Source organism: Tachysurus vachellii, chromosome 16 (assembly GCF_030014155.1).
Source record: "Tachysurus vachellii isolate PV-2020 chromosome 16, HZAU_Pvac_v1, whole genome shotgun sequence".
Lineage (NCBI taxonomy): Eukaryota > Metazoa > Chordata > Actinopteri > Siluriformes > Bagridae > Tachysurus > Tachysurus vachellii.
The window spans coordinates 3083182-3102191 of record NC_083475.1 but is presented as its reverse complement, the minus strand read 5'-3'; the positions used below and the strand labels follow the sequence as shown (position 1 = coordinate 3102191).

General features: G+C 40.4%; 3 protein-coding genes and 2 pseudogenes across 3 annotated transcripts in view; 3 read left to right on the top strand and 2 right to left on the bottom strand.

The window, feature by feature from the left end:
• The window catches only part of LOC132858886 (ATP-binding cassette sub-family G member 4-like), a 116310-nt pseudogene that overhangs the window by 30393 nt on the left and 66907 nt on the right, over positions 1-19010 (top strand).
• The window catches only part of LOC132858879 (cytoplasmic dynein 2 heavy chain 1-like), a 133786-nt gene that overhangs the window by 63635 nt on the left and 51141 nt on the right, over positions 1-19010 (bottom strand). The gene's annotated exons all lie outside the window — the stretch shown is intronic.
• The window catches only part of LOC132858906 (histone H3-like), a 136213-nt pseudogene that overhangs the window by 85495 nt on the left and 31708 nt on the right, over positions 1-19010 (bottom strand).
• On the top strand, positions 17255-17957 carry LOC132858910 (histone H1-like). Its single transcript, XM_060889463.1, has one exon. It carries the CDS (start codon positions 17255-17257, stop codon positions 17867-17869), a length of 615 nt encoding a protein of 204 aa, XP_060745446.1. The 3' UTR covers positions 17870-17957.
• Positions 18387-18886, top strand: LOC132858928 (histone H2A-like). Its single transcript, XM_060889482.1, has one exon. The coding sequence runs from the start codon at positions 18478-18480 to the stop codon at positions 18862-18864; it is 387 nt and encodes a 128-aa protein (XP_060745465.1). The 5' UTR covers positions 18387-18477; the 3' UTR covers positions 18865-18886.

Here is a 19010-nt window from a genome sequence, read left to right as displayed (position 1 = left end):
GGTGTGTTCATCACTTTGAATCCAGCCGGCAAAGGCTATGGAGGGAGACAGAAACTTCCAGACAATCTCAAGCAACTTTTCCGTCCGGTTGCCATGACAACCCCTGATAACGAGCTCATTGCTGAGGTCATCCTTTACTCTGAGGGCTTCAAACAGGGGAAAGAGCTTGCACGCAAACTCACGGCTGTGTTCAACACACACACAGACACACACACATACACACACACAGACAAACACACAAACACACACACACACACACACACAGACAAACACACACACACATATACACATACACACACACACGTACACACATACACACACGCACACACAGAGACACACACACGCACACACATACAGACACACATACACACACAGAGACACACACACACATACAGACACACATACACACAGACACACACACACAGACACACACGCACACAGACACACATACACACACACAGAGACACACACACGCACACACACCTTGACTTCTGTGTAGTGGTGTGAGTGTGTTAGTGGTGCAGGCTCTCAGGTTGAACACACTCTCAAAGCTGACGTTCTCAGACAGCGCTCGCTTCGAACGCCTTGTTCAGAGACATCTTTCCTGCTGTGGAACTTGACGAAGTGCACTACGAAGAGCTGAAGGCTGCTCTACTGGGTGCTTATGAAGAAGCACAGCTTCTCTGTCTCTGTCACTCTTTCTCTCTCTCTCTCTCTCTCTCTCTCTCTCTAGTGGGAATGTGTGGTAGAGACTAGTCTGCTAGGCGCTGTCCTGAATGGTTTGTCTCATTTGAGGGGTGTGAGTGAGCGGGGAGAGGAAATCTGCAGCTAAAATCACGACAGGAGTTTGCCAAGCAGGTCAGAGCATCGTGCGCATTTGGGTTGTCATTTTGTTAATTCAACAATACACATTTCAACAATTTCAACAATACACACACACACCGCGTCATACACACTCCACATACACAGCATGCCCTACACAACTTCACACACTGGCTGTCCGGACACACACAGCCATTCCTGCTGGTTGGACCAGAGGGCTGTGGCAAGGGGTACAACACACACACACAATAATACACATGAGAGTTTATTTGCAGTTATGTCACATTTACATCTGAGTAACATATACAGTAACCTTTATAATGTTTGTGTTATTATACTTATTAAAAACACTGAAAGTGTACAAAAACAAGTGAAACGTGTAACATGTGTGAGTGTGTCTCTTTCTGTGTGTGTTTGTTTGTGTGTGTCTGTGCGTGTTTCACTGTGCGTCTGTGTGTTTGTGCATGTGTGTTTGTTTGTGTGTATGTGTGTTTTTGTGTGTGTCTGTGCGTGTTTCTCTGTGTGTGTGTGTGTGTGTGTCTGTGTGTGTCTGTGTGTGTTTCTGTGTGTGTGTGTGCACAGAATGTTGTTGCGTTATGTGTTTTCTAGGCTACGATCCACTCAGGTGGCAGTGATTCACTGCAGTGCTCAGACAACATCGCGACACGTCCTGCAGAAACCCACTCAAACATGCGTGTGCATCAGCTCCAACACACACCGAGTGTATCGGCCACGTGACTGCTAGCGGCTTGTCCTCTACCTCAAAGACATCAACCTCCCCAAACCAGACAAGTGGGGAACCAGCAACCTGATCACTTTCCTTCAACAGGTATTAATTTCACTTACACACACACACACACACACACACACACACACACACACAGTGAGAGAAAAAGCACGTATGTTTCTGCATCTCTCAGGTGTTGACGTATCAGGGGTTTTATGATGAAAGTCTAGAGTGGGTTGGTTTGGAGAACATTCAGATTGTTTGTTCTATGTCAGCTGGAAGCGCTGTGGGACCAGACACACTCACCTCCTGCTTTACCTCCATAGTGCGCATCTGTACCATGGAGTGAGTCATAAACCAACTCAACTCTTTCATTTGAATCTATTTATACTTGGACTTCTCTGCAGTTATCCTGATAGAGAACAGCTGCAGACAATCTGTAGCGCTAAACACTTAAGTATGGATTTGGAGTGTAAGATGTTCTTGTTAGGAAGCTAATTAGATATAAATTTCAGTGTTCAGAACATTGCAGACACCAATTAGCCCTCCTAATGACTGCACTTATACCAAGAACACTAATTAGGTGTGAACTTTTATAAATAAGATAGACCCTGATATTGTCTCTCTGTCTCTGTTACTGCTACCAATGAGTTGATACGGTACAGTACGTCTCATATAATCACACATACACGTGAGCCTGTACAGCTGATTTGTTACCTAACAGGTATATTCTGTGTGTGTGTGTAAGTGTGAGTGTGTGTTTATTAAGGTGTTTATTAACGCACTTAACGCTGCTTTCTGATGCTTTTGTAAATCTGCTTTTGTTGTGTGAGTTATTGTTACCATGGACACGACCTAACCTTTGACCCTTATGTTAGCCCTGACTCAATGAATGACCCAGGAGTGAAATTTGAAGTGTAATATTCCTACATTTTGATTGGCAGCTGTGAGACCTGTTTAAAGCTGAAATGAAAGTGTGTGTTTATTTATCCAGAGTGTGTCCTACTGCTCTTTATATTCCCAGCTACTGAAGTACTTCATTATCCTGATGAAGAGAAACAAAGCGACAAATAATCAGGTTTTCATGAACATTTTGTCATTCTGAACAGATGTCACAGTTGTCACAGTTGTGACAGCCAAGCTGTAAAGGTTCCTCTCAGATCCTCCAGAGCGTGTGGCCTGGTGTTTCCTAACTTCACCTCAGAGCAGAAGAAAACTTTCTAACCTCAGTGTAGGTTCACCTTCACATATACGAGCTCTCAGTGACGTGTACAGAGACATCGGGAATAAACGTAAAGGTTGGAGGGCAGTAGAAGACAAGTTTGGTGCTACAGCTGACTCTGAGTAGCTAATATGGTTAGCTTGTTTTGCTGATCTGATGTGAGAACATAGTCAAAGCCCTAAAGTTTGAGAGACGAGTATAGAGTATAGACGAGTATAGAGGGATATCTACTGCTATCTACTAGTGTTGTCTAGTTCTTCTTCGTCCACTGTGTCCGCTGTAGTGTTAATTTCGTCACCTATTTTTAATTTAGTCTTAGTCTTAGTCTTGTGCCAAATGTCCTTGTTAGTTTTAGTCATATTTAGTCATTCACATATCTTTTTTGTTAGTCTTAGTTTTAGTCGACTAAAAGTCTCGTCATTTTAGTCTAGTTTTAGTCAAAAGAAAACTCAAGGTATCTTAGTCAAGTTTTAGTCGGCTAAAAGTCTTTTAATTTTAGTCTAGTTTTAGTCAAAAAATTGTAGCTTGACCACATCTGGAATCTATTGTAAGAATAAATACAACAAGGCCTCATTTAATGCAATAATATCAGGAACACAAGTGTTATAGTGGAAATAAATAACTTAATGAAAAGCCTAAGATCAAAACTGTAGGTGTGTGTGTGTGTGTGTGTGTGTGTGTGTGTATATATATATATATATATATATATATATATATATATATATATATATATATATATATATATATTAATTATACATATTAATTACCAAATTAATGCAAGTTATACATGGTATTGCACATACCATTATTGATGATATTTGGAGCAATATTACATGTAATTGTTAAACTTGATTTCCTTAAATATACATTTGCTTTTAAGCCTAATTATTAATTTTGATTATGATGTGATTGTGACAGGGGCGTGGGAAGAGGTTTCAGGTTGGGGGTGCTGAGTTTTTTCTGTCATCACTTTTGAATAAGAAACAATATCAAGGCTATAAAACTTGTCAGAACTCTGCGAATCACAAAAGTATCAGTGAGAAGTTGAGAATTTTATTTCTTGATAACAGACCGCTGCGAACTATAACACACCGTTGCCATGAAAAACAGAGCGTTGCCATGGACACACAGGATTCTAACCGTAGAGACGGAGCGCACTATTTTCTTTAGCGGAAACAATACAAATGTTTTTAAATCAATAAACACTTTTTTAAATCATCATTTTGAGTCAAATTATTGATTTATTTGGTAGGTAGCAATATAATAAGCGGGATCCGCTTCGCGGACCTGTAACTTGAGCAACAGCGTGAAGCCGCGAACTCGTGCTGAATATTTTAAAGGCGTAACAGCTGATGAAAAAGCAGAGACAATTGTAGACGAAAATGAAGACAGATTTTATCTTAGTTTTTATTTTATACAAAACATTTTCGTCTCGTCTTTTTTTGTCAACAATAATGCATGTTAATTTAGTCTTAGTCAGCGTTTTTGGACAGTGGTGCAGTCTTGTCATCGTCTCGTCTTAGTCATGAAAAAAAAGGTTGTTGACGAACATATTTCGTCTCGTCTCGTCTGACGAAATTAACACTAGTCCGCTGTGCTTTGTTTCCCTTCCGCCGTTTTACACTTTCAATTTTGTACATTATTTACAATAATTTATTAATTTAAAAATATTTATTACATAATTTTATTTATGTATTATTGTGTACAAATTTGTACAACTTTGTGCTTTCTGACAAAAGAAAAAGGGAAAAAAATCCTGTTTCTACCAACAGTCTTCACACACACACACACACACACACACACACACACACACACACACACACACACACACACACAATATGAAAGCAAAAGAGAAAGACAGATGTATATAAAATCAATTAACTTGTATATTATTGTACTCACGACATCTATTATATAAATATATATCGGCTTTTGACGAAAGTAAAGAAGGAACATCTCTTATCTCACAGCTTTTAACTTACTAGTGTATCATCATTAGAATTATTATTATTGTTGTTATAAGGCTTAGTAGTAGTAGTAATAGTAGTAGTAGTAGTAGTAGTAGTAGTAGTAGAATTTAACCTAAGGTATGCAAAGTGAGTATTTCAATAAAAATATACAGACCAACACCCAGCAATGTATAGAGGTTAGTAACATCACTCTGTGGTTGTACAACATTAACCTGCACTGTTTAGATGTAAAACATCCATTGGAGCACATCTGTGGCTTGAGGCCTGTATTCTATACTCCTAGGTCCACTACTAGGAGGCCCGGTGTTCCCCGTTCGTCTGGGTACATTATAAACCGAGCCTATGTTTAACCCTGATAGTACATTACAAGTAACACAGAAAGGAATGTAAAGACAACATTCAGGAGACATTTTATCAGCTGTAAAACACAAAATATTACAGAATCTATAAAGGTTTATAGTCTAAATGAGCTATATTGTCTCCAACACTAATCTCATTATAAAACTCAGTGTCATTCACATGGAACGCTCATTAAAGTCAAAATTCAAATATCAAACGTGGATCAAAAGAAAACATCACTGTTCTACTTGAAATATTTAGTCAACACCGTCTAGACACAGGCCTCACTGTAAATGGGATCATTTGAACAGCTATGTTAGATTACATGTATATAAGTAGACTCTGTTTGTTATAGATAAACATATATATTTGTTCATTTTTAATATTTTGTTGAAAGTCCATTGCAGGCAATGACTGCCTGAAGTCTGGAGCCCATGGACATCACCAGAGACTGGGTTTCCTCCTTTCTGATGCTTTGCCAGGCCTTAAATGCAGCTGTCGTCAGTTGATGTTTGTTCGCGAGTCTTGCCTTTAGTCATCTACTGTTGTCTTCCGTGGACGGCCAGGCCTTTTTATGTTGCTGAGCTCACCATTGCATTCTATTTTTTCTCATAATCTACCAAACTGTCGATCTGGCCACTCCTAAAGTTCTCGCTATCTCTCTGATGGATTTGTTTTGTTTATGAAGCCTAATGATGGCCTGTTTGACTTGCATGGAGAGCTCCTTTGAAGGCATGATGTAAGTTCACAGCAACAGATGCCAAGTGAAAATACCACACTTAGAATCAACTCCAGACCTGTTACCTGCTTAATTGATGAAGAAATAATGAAGGAATAGCCTACACCTGTCCATGAAACAGCTTTTTTTTTCAACTGTTCAATTACTTTTGGTCCCTTGTAAAAGGGGGCTGGCTACTCTCAAGAGCTGTAATTCCTAAACCCTTCCTCCAATTTGGATTTAAATACCCTCAAATTAAAGCTGAGAGACTTTCAGCCCACTATAAATATACAACTATAGCCTGAAAGCCTGAATATGTTTTGGTAAATACCTAAAAAAAAAAAAAAAAAATTGTGCCTGTGTCCAAATATATATGGACCTAACTATATATGAAAATTGTACTCTACTTCTAAAGATTATCAGTCAAGAACTAAATGTATTGTTGAAATTTTGAAATTTGGCCAACAACATACAGTATAAGATCAAATAGTATTCATAACAGTGAAGTTTTAATTATGTACTTTATTGCTTTTATATTAGTTTTCTTCTTGTTGTTGATGATAGTAGTAGTACAAGCAATATTCTCCATCCATCCATTTTCTACCGCTTATCCGGGGCCGGGTCGCGGGGGCAGCAGTCTAAGCAGGGACGCCCAGACTTCCCTCTCCCCAGACACTTCCTCCAGCTCTACCGGGGGAATACCGAGGCGTTCCCAGGCCAGCCGAGAGACATAGTCCCTCCAGCATGTCCTAGGTCTTCCCCGGGGCCTCCTCCCGGTTTGACATGCCCGGAACACCTCCCCAGGGAGGCGTCCAGGGGGCATCCGGAACAGATGCCCGAGCCACCTTAGCTGACTCCTCTCGATGTGGAGGAGCAGCGGCTCTACTCTGAGCTCCTCCCGGGTGACCGAGCTCCTCACCCTGTCTCTAAGGGAGCGCCCAGGCACCCTGCGGAGGAAACTCATTGCGGCCGCCTGTATCCGGGATCTTGTCCTTTCGGTCATGACCCAAAGCTCATGACCATAGGTGAGGGTAGGAACATAGATCGACTGGTAAATAGAGAGCTTCGCCTTGCGGCTCAGCTCTTTCTTCACCACAACAGACCGGTATATCGACCGCATCACTGCAGAAGATACACCGATCCGCCTGTCGATCTCCCGCTCCATCCTTCCCTCACTCGTGAACAAGACCCCAAGATACTTAAACTCCTCCACTTGAGGCAGGAGCTCTCCACCAACCTGAAGGGGGCAAGCCACCCTTTTCCGGTTGAGAACCATGGCCTCGGACTTGGAGGTGCTGATTCTCATCCCCGTCGCTTCACACTCGGCTGCAAACCGTCCCAGTGCACGCTGAAGGTCCTGATTTGAGGAAGCCAACAGGACAATATCATCTGCAAAAAGCATAGACAAAATCCTGTTGTCCCCAAACCGGACTCCCTCCGGCCCCCGACTGCGCCTAGAAATCCTGTCCATATAGATAATGAACAGGACCGGTGATAAAGGGCAGCCCTGCCGGAGTCCAACATGCACCGGGAACAAGTCTGACTTACTGCCGGCAATGCGAACCAAACTCCTGCTCCGGTCATATAGGGACCGGACAGCCCTTAGCAGAGGGCCCCGGACCCCATACTCCCAGAGCACCCCCCACAGGTCACCACGAGGGACACAGTCGAATGCCTTCTCCAGATCCACAAAGCACATGTGGACTGGTTGGGCAAACTCCCATGAACCCTCCAGCAACCTGGCGAGGGTATAGAGATGGTCCAGTGTTCCACGACCGGGACGAAACCCGCATTGTTCCTCCTGAATCCGAGGTTCAGCTATCGGCCGAATTCTCCTCTCCAGTACCCTGGCATAGACTTTTCCGGGGAGGCTGAGGAGTGTGATCCCCCTGTAGTTGGAACACACCCTCCGGTCCCCCTTCTTAAACAGAGGGACCACCCCCCCAGTCTGCCAGTCCAGAGGCACTGTCCCCAGCCTCCATGCGACGTTGCAGAGGCGTGTCAACCAAGACAGCCCCACAACATCCAGAGACTTGAGGTACTCAGGGCGGATCTCATCCACCCCCGGTGCCTTGCCACCGAGGAGCTTCTCAACTACCTCAGTGACCTCAGCTATGGGGTTCGACGAGTCCACAACTGAGCCCTCGGCCTCTGCTTCCTCAATGGAAGACATGTCGTTGGGGTTGAGGAGAACCTTGAAGTACTCCTTCCACCGTCCGAGGATGTCCCCAGTCGAAGTCAGCAGATTCCCACTCCCACTGTAAACAGCATGAGCAGGGCACTGCTTCCCCCTCCTGAGGCGCCGGACGGTTTGCCAGAATTTCTTCGAGGCCAACCGATAGTCCTTCTCCATGGCCTCACCGAACTCCTCCCAGACCCGAGTTTTTGCCTCCGCAACCACCCGGGCTGAAGCTCGCTTGGCCCTCTGGTACCTATCAGCTGCCTCCGGAGTCCCCCGAGCCAACCAGGCTCGATAGGACTCCTTCTTCAGCTTGACGGTATCCCTTACTTCCGGGGTCCACCACCGGGTTCGGGGATTGCCGCCACGACAGGCACCGGAGACCTTACGACCACAGCTCCGAGCGGCTGCGTCGACAATGGAGGTGGAGAACATGGTCCACTCGGACTCAATGTCTCCAACCTCCCTCGGGATCTGGTTGAAGCTCTGCCGGAGGTGGGAGTTGATGTTCTCTCTGACTGGAGAAACTGTCAAAAGTTCCCAGCAGACCCTCACAGTACGTTTGGGTCTGCCAAGTCTGTCCAACTTCCTCCCCCGCCATCGGATCCAACTCACCACCAGGTGGTGATCAGTTGACAGCTCCGCCCCTCTCTTCACCCGAGTGTCCAAGACATACGGCCGGAGGTCAGATGAAACAACCACAAAGTCGATCATCGACCTCCGACCTAGGGTGTCCTGTTGCCATGTGCAAGCAATATTCTAAAATGTGCAAATGTAGCACTGGGTAAAAAAAAATAAATAATAATAGTAACCTTCAACTATATGTAACCATTGTGCGTTTTTTTTAATCACAATTCTGGAGATGTACAATGTCTACATGGTTCGACATGCTCTTTATCACTATTCTAATTATGTTTCATTTTAACTTGATTAAACCTATTCACTCACTTCCTTTTCACTCGGTTTCTTTACACTGTATCACTAAAATTCTGGTTACACCAAAAGGTTCCCCTTAGATGTGACAAATTCAGAAAATGAATGAAAGTCCTTGGTCTTGGGTTTGACTGAAGATCATATTCAGAATATTTGAAAATATCGTAAAATGATTTTCACACACTGTGTATACATTTTACACTATGTTTATTGCTTTCTTTCTTTGGCCACATCATTATCACAATTTTATACTGACATCCATTAAATCCAGCTCAGTATGAGCTTGGATATTATATTAACCTAGGTACAATAGATTATCTGTATAGTTACACAAAATTGTAGCAATGATGTCTTTTTGTGACTAATGTGAATAATCTCTTGTCTTTTATTTTATTTAAATTATTATTCCAAGTCTTAAGTCCTGAACTTCATACCAGGTGACTGTGGATCAGCAGAACAAACATGGGGATGTTAGGATAAGAAAGAGGACAGAATAAGACTTTTATGAATAAATCATGTATTTGCATTTGTATGAAAATGTTTTCTTACGTCAGACTTACGTCAAACCAGCAAGAATGTTAAACTGAACATAGACAGCATTTAAAAATGTTATACTTTAGAGTTATAGTGACTGTCAGTAAATTCATTATATTTGTTTATTGGTTATTGAATGTAATTTTTATTAAATATAATAAACCCCAGACCCTATGATGCTTTATGTTTTTATGTTTATTTTAAGGGTGAAAAAAAAAACAACAAAAAGAAAATCTCCCCAAAGGACTTCACTATTATATGAAAACACACTAAAGAAGCAGCGCTCCTGAGTAGAGACCAGGTAAAGGACAAAAGATCAATCTGCACTGTAAAAAATGATTTTTTGAACTTGTAAATAAAGATAGCATCATTTAAGTAAATTTTACAAACAAATACTATTTTGTCTTTTTACTTCAAAATGTCACGTTTAATTCAATAAGCTACTTGAGGTTTCGTTTTGATTTATTGTGCTTAAATACATAGGTAAATTCAAATGGAACTGCCTAAGTAATATGTACTTAGTGTTTTGTCATTTAATGAATTAATGCAAAAAATAACAAAACCAAGTAAAACGTACTCAAAGAAGCCAGGCAATCTATGCGCATGCGTTCTTGGTTGCGATGTGGCGCAGAGGAGTGCTACGGAAATTCGTCTTGAAGACTGATGTCATTATTACACGGTAAGTTAATTAAATATTTGTTTATTGGTCAATTTAGCTACGTTTGCAGAAAATTATAGAACTATTAAGCTGTCTGCAGACTGGTTGCTAAAGAGTTAAGGCGTCAAGTGTTAATAGTTGACAGAGTTAAGTTTGCTAAAGAACCGATTTGCACAAACATCTGTTATTAGCAAAATGCATCTGTACCGAAAACAATTGTTTTGTATTTTACATGTAATCTATGCATATGTTTAATGAACAGTGAACTTTGCCCGACGAGAGCGCCGCGACAAATGGCACGGGCGTGAGTTTATCCATCTGTGTGAATAAGTAATTGTGCCCTCACGTGCTATCTGAATTATAAATTCAAGTTTCCTAATTAGAAATTGGACATGTTACGTTACAGCCTCGGAAGTCATATTACGAACCCAGAATGATACCCGAGACCCACGGGTAACGTTAGGCCATTTACTTTAAACGTGATTGAGAAAACGGTTAATCCCCCATTAATCCACATCAACTACACTCTAAACCCAGATTTTGAGTTAATGAAACATTTTAAGTGGTCATTACTTATTCTTTGTTTTTTTTTAAAAAACGTTGTCACTACTAAGTAAAAGTAGTTGTTTGCATTATTCAAATGAAATATTGAGTGCAATGATCACGTTAAGCAGAGACAACTTGGTATGTCATGCTTCTTTAAGGGAGGGGAGGGGAAGGGAGGGTCCTCGGCACGCAAACCGTAGATTTTAGAAAGCACTTTGAAACGGTGAGTGTAAATAGTCTAATATATAAATATCTTTCTGACAATAAATGATTACCCTAAAACCGATGTTAGTTAAATTTTAATAAGTTAACAGTGTAAATGTGATGATTGATGCTATTTTTTTTTTCTTCATTTTCTGTCCGTTCACAGTAACATGAGCTATTTCTGACCTGACAGTATTTTGCTGGCATAAGTTTTTTTTTTCTGTCGGTTCATATAAGCGTGCATGTATGTACACGTGCTTGTCGCTAATGCTAGCATATGTCTCAGGTGATTTTTCTGTCGATTCATATAAGCGTGTATGTATGTACATGTGCTTGTCGCTAATGCTAGCATATGTCTCAGGTGATTTTTCTGTCGATTCATATAAGCGTGTATGTATGTACATGTGCTTGTCGCTAATGCTAGCATATGTCTCAGGTGTATTAAAATAACCGTTCAAAAATGTGTTTCTTAAAGTTCCTCTTTTATTATTTTTTGTTTGTTTCTAGTAGCAACCTAAACTGCTTAAAAGATGTAGTCATTTGCAGATGTTCATTAACGTTTTACAGTGAAAGTGATGGAAAAACATGGAAGCTACAGCAGAACTGTACCATTTCCTTGCCTACATCAAGATTGTCTGTGCACATTTAACTAAATTGATGCACTTAAGTTCCACTTGTCTAAGATTCTTCTTGTTGAAGAATGTATTTTCCTCTAAACACTGTATTGTTAACATTGTGAACTTGAGTACATTGCAGTGTTACCTGTTTTTTGTGAACAAAAAAAAATAAAATTGTATTATTGTTTAATTTCTTATTAAATGAATAGATAAAATCTCATTTAAGTAGTATAATTTAAATTATAAGACATTGCTTAAATATAACATTTATTTCTACTTAAAATAATTTGTTTAACTTAAGTTATTTTATAAAACATATGCTCAAAAACATTAGTAATGTGAACTAATGAATTTTAGTAAAGACTACTAATGTAAACTTGATTTGTCTATCGCATCACTTAAGATTCTATGTTCAGACAACTTGTTTAGTTTTATCCTGTGTAAAAACTAAAATGGTTTAGTTCAACGAGTTTCCTCGCAAATTTCTAGTAATGTCAACTAATTCGGGTTAAGAGTGTACTGTTTTCTCATATTGATAAAATTGATAAACATTTGATGCATTTTAATCATGAGAAACAGAGATTATACGTTCTATTGAACTTATACAATAGTGATGCAGTGTATGTGTTCAGGCAACTCTACCAGATGATCTTGCGAACATTTATTGTTGATACACAATTGATACAAATTTCACATAAAAAAGATCAATATATTTATTGAAATTTGGTAAAAAAAAACAAAAAACTTTTTCTGACTAACATTTCTTACATATGTTCTACAGATTACACTCACCATTCAAGTTCATGCAAGGTAAGTTGGCAATACTTCTTACAGCAATATATTTTATTTATATATAAATATATTTATATATATTAAAATTTTGATTCGGTTAAAATGTAAAACAAAACTAAAACTGGAAGTTATTCTGGGCCATCTTCTAAATTGGTGTGTGTGTGTGTGTGTGTGTGTGTGTGTGCGCGCACGTCTTTCATTTAGGTGCCACAGCATGAGGTGGTTGTGTAAAAAATGCAGCTTTGAGTCAAAAAAAAGACTTCAACTTTTAAAACATTTACAGCTCAAGCACGGAAATTCTGGCTGTCACTCATCAACCCCTTGTCTTTATGCTGATTGCCCTTGTTTATTTAAATCATTTAATGCTCTTCAAATACATTTGTCCCGACACCACACAGAATCGGTCAAACCAACAGAGGTGCTTTCATTTAGTTGTCTTCTTTGCAATTCGTTGTCATTCTCTTCTGAGGAGGTATGAGGTAGTGAGTTGTGTATTCAAAAACTGCAACTTCAGCACAAGCATTTATTCAACCTTTGCTACACATAAACACAGGAAACACAATAAACACTCCCTCAAAGATTTTAAAACGGAAGTCTTGAAAAAATACCCAAATCCCACTGTTTTACAAAATGATTCAGAGGTTTCTGAGGATGACACAGAACTGGATGAAACTTTGGTTGAAGCACAAGATAATTTGTCTGAACTTATAAAGAAGAAGTTTGGTCAACTTTTCCTAAAGTTGGAAAGTAATTTCAACGTGTCAAACAGGTGCATTGATCAAATCGTAGATGAGCTTCAGTTCATATCTTCTTCTGCATCTGCTCCAGTTCTGAAAGATGTTGTTGAGTCCACTTTAAAGAGCCATAACTGTGACATAGATCCAACGATTATCTCAGATTTGGTGAAAAATCTGTGTGAATCAAACCCTGTCAGTTCAGCTTTAGGGAAAGATGGACCTTTTTCAACAGCATATAAGAGGAGAGAATTTCTGAAAGCAAATTTTTCAGTTGTTGAACCAGTAGAATACATACTAGAAAATAAAGACAACAGAACATTCCAGTATGTTCCGATACTTCAGTCTTTGTCGCAAGTCTTGAAGAATATTGAAGAAAAGGACCTAGTCACGCAAAAAAATACTGGATGTCCATCACGTTACCAGTCCTTCCATGATGGATATCACTTTCATGCAAATGAATTTTTCGCAGATGTCGAGAGATTAAGTCTTATTCTGTATATCGATGACTTCGAAGTGTGCAATCCCTTGGGAACTTCTCGCAAGATTCACAAAGTCACAGCTGTCTACTGGGTGTTAGGAAACTTTCCAGCACATGCACGATCAACATTGGCATCTATTAATTTAGCCATTCTTTGTAAGGCAGATGACACAAAGAGATTTGGATTTCAGAAAGTTCTAGAGCCACTGTTAACCGATCTTCAAAGCCTGGAAAAAGACGGTATTTTTATTCCAAGTTTAGGAAAAGTCATGAAAGGCACTGTGGTGAGCGTGGTGGCTGATAATTTGGGAGCACATTCTGTGGGAGGATTCATTGAAAACTTCACAGGGTCTCATGTCTGTCGATTTTGTCTTGCAGACAGGTCCCAATTTCAGACCACAGAAGTAAGATCTGGACTATTTCAGAGGAGAGATAAAGAGCAGCACTCTCTGCATGTTGAGGCAGTTTTGTCAAGTCCTACTTCCACACCTTGCTATGGTGTGAAAAAACAGTGTGCACTGTCTGAAAAACTTGATCATTTTCATGTAACATCTGGTTATCCACCAGATGCATTACATGACCTTCTTGACAGCCTAAATCAAGAACAACTGTGGCAATATATCCAAAATGTTAAAAAAAAAACGTACATGCAAAGTTACCTTAAGAACTACAGTATATCAATTGTACCTAGGCCAAAAACTGCTTTAAAAGGTTAGTTCACCCAAAAAAGAAATTTGTCATTTATTACTCACCCTCATGCCATTTCAAACCCGTAAGACCTTTGTTCATCTTCAGAACACAAATTAAGACATTTTTGGTGAGGATTCTCGTCGCTTCACAACATTAAGGTGTAGTCACATTCTCTATTTTAACAATGTTTTTACTACCTTTCTGGACCTCAAAAGGTGCAATGGCATTGAGCCTATGTGTGGATCAGAAGCCCTTTGATTTCACCAAAAATATCTTAATTTGTGTTCTGGAGATGAACGATGGTCTTACGGGTGTGGAACAACATGAAGGGGAAGAATTAATGACAGAAATTTTATTGTTGGGTGAACTAACCCTTTAAGTGCAAAGGGTGATCACACCAAATATTGAATTAGTCAATAGAAGGTAAATGAAAATTAATTTATGAAAACATTTTAAAGGCATCCCCACTTTACAGAATATTTACACAAGTGCCTAAAACGTTTTACAGTACTGAAGCTTTGCAAGTAGTTTAAGTGTCTTGCAGACACAGTTCTTCAGTTAATATAGTTCTTCACAGTTCTTAATTTTTTCATTCTTCATTTAATAACAGATTTAACCTCTGTGTGGGGCACTTATCACAAAAAATTAAAGAGAACATACAACTTACTGTACAATATTGTGACCACTTTTTCACTCATTTGTGTATTTGACAGGATGTCAGAAGAGACATGATTGGAGATAGCTTCACCAATCATCTAATGAAGATCGTTGTACTGGGCAGCACCGCAGGAGAGGAAGATGCCAACATAGCTGACGTCGTCATCGTCATTGAGGGAACTGCGGTACTGTCGGGATGCAAGAATCTTACAAATGCCTGCCTTCTGCTCATGGGCTTCATTTACTCCCTGAACTTGAGCTATCCTTCTAAGCTAAGAAACACATTTGAAGTGTTTCAGAAAATGTTTCTTGGACTGGATGCTTTGAAATTTTCTCCAAAAGTTAGCTCTTTGCAGAGAAAGCTATTGATGTAAGTCTGCTAGCTGGCCATTTTGTTTGGCACTCAAACTTTTTGTCCTCAAAAGACTTGTTAAGGTAAAGTTGTACTGAACTGTTTCACATAGTGTTTGTCCATTGGTTTGATCATTTCTTTAATAAAAGTACTCAAGGAAAATGTCTGTCAGTGTATTTTTTTTTTTTTTTTTTTTTTTTGAAGAAATCAGTTATAATGCATCACAAATTATGTTAGATAATGTTTAAAGAATATTTAAAGTAAAGGTTACTCAGGATAACTAAAAAAGATAACTAGGCCTCTTGTGTAAAAAAAAAGGCAATAAATCATCATATATTTATAAGCATTACTTAAGTAATATTTACAAACAAAAATAATAAGATTAACTGGGAATTCCCAAGTAAACTTAACAATTAAAAACTTAAAAATGTCTAATTAAACTTACTAATAATTATGTTTAGGCTTTTACTTGGCAAATGTTTGTAAATTTACTAGCCTTTTCTGAGTGAAAAAACTTTCCAAACTTTTTTCAAGTAAATCCCACTCCAAATTTTTTACAGTGTGTTCCTTCCCCAGAATAATCACCATGCTCAATTACATAGAATTTGTATCATTTACTGAAAGTGGACACTTTGTTACTACACAATTAATGATATATAATGATGTCATATCTATTAATATAAGAGGTGAAAATCATGAAAATTTAGGAGGGGAAAAGCAGCTATTACTTATTACTTTAGCTTATTACTTTAATGATCCAAATGACAAGAAATTACAGACAGAACATGAGGACTCAGGATACAAAGGGACAGTGGAGCTAGACTCACAAAGGTGGCATTGACAGCGTAAAGAAGTGAACAAAATTAAAAACAGCCTCTTGTAGATGTAGTCTTTTTTTTTTTTTTTTTTTTGAGCTAAATAATTGACAGTAAAGAAAAACTAGCTGCATACCCTAATCTAAACTAACTAAAAGTACAGTGGGTGGCACCAGGACTCTACATCAGGGTCATCTCTCTGCCCACTGGTGCTTTTCTCTCTTTTGTCCATTTATTTATATGAATGAACTAATAAACAGTGAACTGTCAATTCAGGTGGATTACAGACTTTAACATGAACTGTGAGTAAACATTTGAAGTGACTTTTCATATAAAAGCTCGTTCTGAGCTGAGATCTAGTGATTTTTTTAAAGTGAATGTTAGAAGGTGAAAATTTGAAATGAATTCTTGAAAAAAAAAATTCAACTCATTTTGAAGATTAATAAGGAATTTTATTGAAGTTTATTTTTATTCCTTTAATGTTGTAAATTATTTGTTAACTACTTTCATGTAATTCATCACTCAATCAGAGGTAATAATTAAGTAAAAAAAAGTTTAATTTCTTTATCACTAGCTGAAGTTTTATTGAGAGCTGTCAGGGAGAAGGGTGTCTCACACAGAGAGACAGAGAGACAGAGAGAGAGAGAGAGAGAGAGAGAGAGAGAGAGAGAGAGAGAGAGAGAGAGAGAGAGAGAGCGCAGGTACAAGCACAAACAGGGGAACACAACAACAGCAACAAGTCTAAACAAACAAACAGAAACAAAGACACACGCAAATGGACACCCACAACTCGCACTGTCTGTCTGTCTCTAGTATACATGTGCTTTACGCAGCACAAACGGAGCTCCGTTACAATTATTACACACAACACTCAGTCGATACAAATACATCAGTGTCATTCACAAGGTTCTCCCACAACTCAGTAAACACGACTTACAAGCCCCGAGCCTCTTTTTGTCTACTTTTTACACGCCACATCGCCCCAAATGCGCCGCAAGCCGCAACAAAGTCCCTGCTCAACAAACATGTTGCTGAACGCTCGGGATCTTGTCTGCAGCGTCGTATTTTCGCTGAGAAACGCCGTGAGAAAACACACTTGTCACGGTGTCTCGGAAGCGCAGTCGTTCAGTCTCGGCCGGTTGAGTCTACAACGTTCTCATGCTTACTTTTAAGCCCAGCCCCCCGGTCGAGAGGAGGAAGGTTCCTGTGTTACACAGCGTACAGCGGTACACTCGTTTATTCTACTATTAGCTCCCAGAGAGAGATGGCTGAAGTCGCTCCCGCCGCCGCGCCGGCCAAAGCGCCCAAGAAGAAGGCAGCTTCGAGGACCAAGAAAACAGGCCCTAGCGTCGGCGAGCTCATCGTCAAAGCGGTTTCCTCGTCCAAGGAAAGGAGCGGCGTGTCTCTTGCCGCCCTGAAGAAAGCTTTGGCTGCCGGCGGATACGACGTGGAGAAGAACAACTCTCGCGTCAAGCTCGCCGTCAAGGGCCTCGTTACTAAAGGCACTCTGGTGCAGACCAAAGGGACCGGCGCGTCTGGATCTTTCAAGCTGAACAAGAAGCAGACCGAACTTAAGAAGCCCGCAAAGAAAGCCGCGCCCAAAGCGACAAAGGCGGCCGCCAAAAAGCCCGCCGCGGCTAAGAAGCCCAAGAAAGTAGCGGCCAAGAAACCCGCAGCCAAGAAGTCTCCCAAGAAGACGAAGAAGCCCGTCGCTGCCGTCAAGAAAGCCACCAAAAGCCCCAAGAAGGCCAAAAAGCCGGCGACCCCCAAGAAAGCAGCCAAGAGCCCCAAGAGGGCCAAAAAGCCGGCGACCCCCAAGAAGGTAAAGGCTGTAAAGCCCAAAGCGGCGAAGGCCAAAAAGGCTCCCAAGAAGAAGTAACCGTGTTTCTCATGTTTTTTACTCCTCAAACGGCTCTTTTAAGAGCCACCCATATTTTCCCTTAAACAGCTGTTTCCTATTCTGATAAATAAGATAAACAAAATGATGACTTTAGTGGATTCTGTACCGAGTGTTTAGGCAGCTACAGACTTGTACATTCACCTTCACATAAACGTATGAACAACTAGGGACAATTGGACAGTTTACATTTTAAATCCATGTGCATTTGTCTTTACTCTCTTCTATAATAATATAAGCTTTATAGATATAAAACCAGTGAATAATCAAGATACTGATCATAAATCAGTTTACAAAATATTTTCTCTCTACAATGATATGCATTTAGTCTTTTTTTTATTTTGATTTCATTCTCTCTCTCTCTCTCACACACATCGCGCGCGCGCGCACACTCACGGGAGTGGGAGGGGCGTGTGGCGTACAATACAATGATGGACTGACCCTGGAATTCTACGGCGTGTTTCGGATTGGTTTTTCCGTCACAAGGATCTTAGCCAATAAGAGAGATGACGTGACGGTTATATCACAGAGTGCTAGAAGAACAGCGCTGTTATTTCGTTGTTGTTCTTAGAACGTATCTGAGCTACAAGATGAGCGGAAGAGGCAAAACCGGCGGTAAAACTAGGGCTAAGGCCAAGACTCGTTCATCCAGGGCCGGACTGCAGTTCCCCGTGGGTCGTGTGCACAGGCTTCTGCGTAAAGGTAATTACGCCCAGCGCGTCGGTGCCGGCGCTCCGGTTTACTTGGCCGCCGTGCTCGAGTATCTGACAGCTGAGATCCTCGAGTTGGCTGGCAACGCCGCCCGTGACAACAAGAAGACCCGTATCATTCCCCGCCACCTGCAGCTCGCTGTGCGTAACGACGAGGAGCTGAACAAACTGCTCGGAGGAGTGACCATCGCTCAGGGAGGTGTACTGCCCAACATTCAGGCCGTGCTGCTGCCCAAGAAGACCGAGAAGGCCGTCAAGACCAAGTAAACTCACTCAGCGCTGCGTTTCTCACCACCCAAAAAGGCTCTTTTAAGAGCCACCCACTTTTACTGAAAAAGTGCAATTTCATCCTGGTTTTTATTAATGTTGTGTGTGTGAACTTTATAAAGACAATTCCACAAATAAGTGTTAAA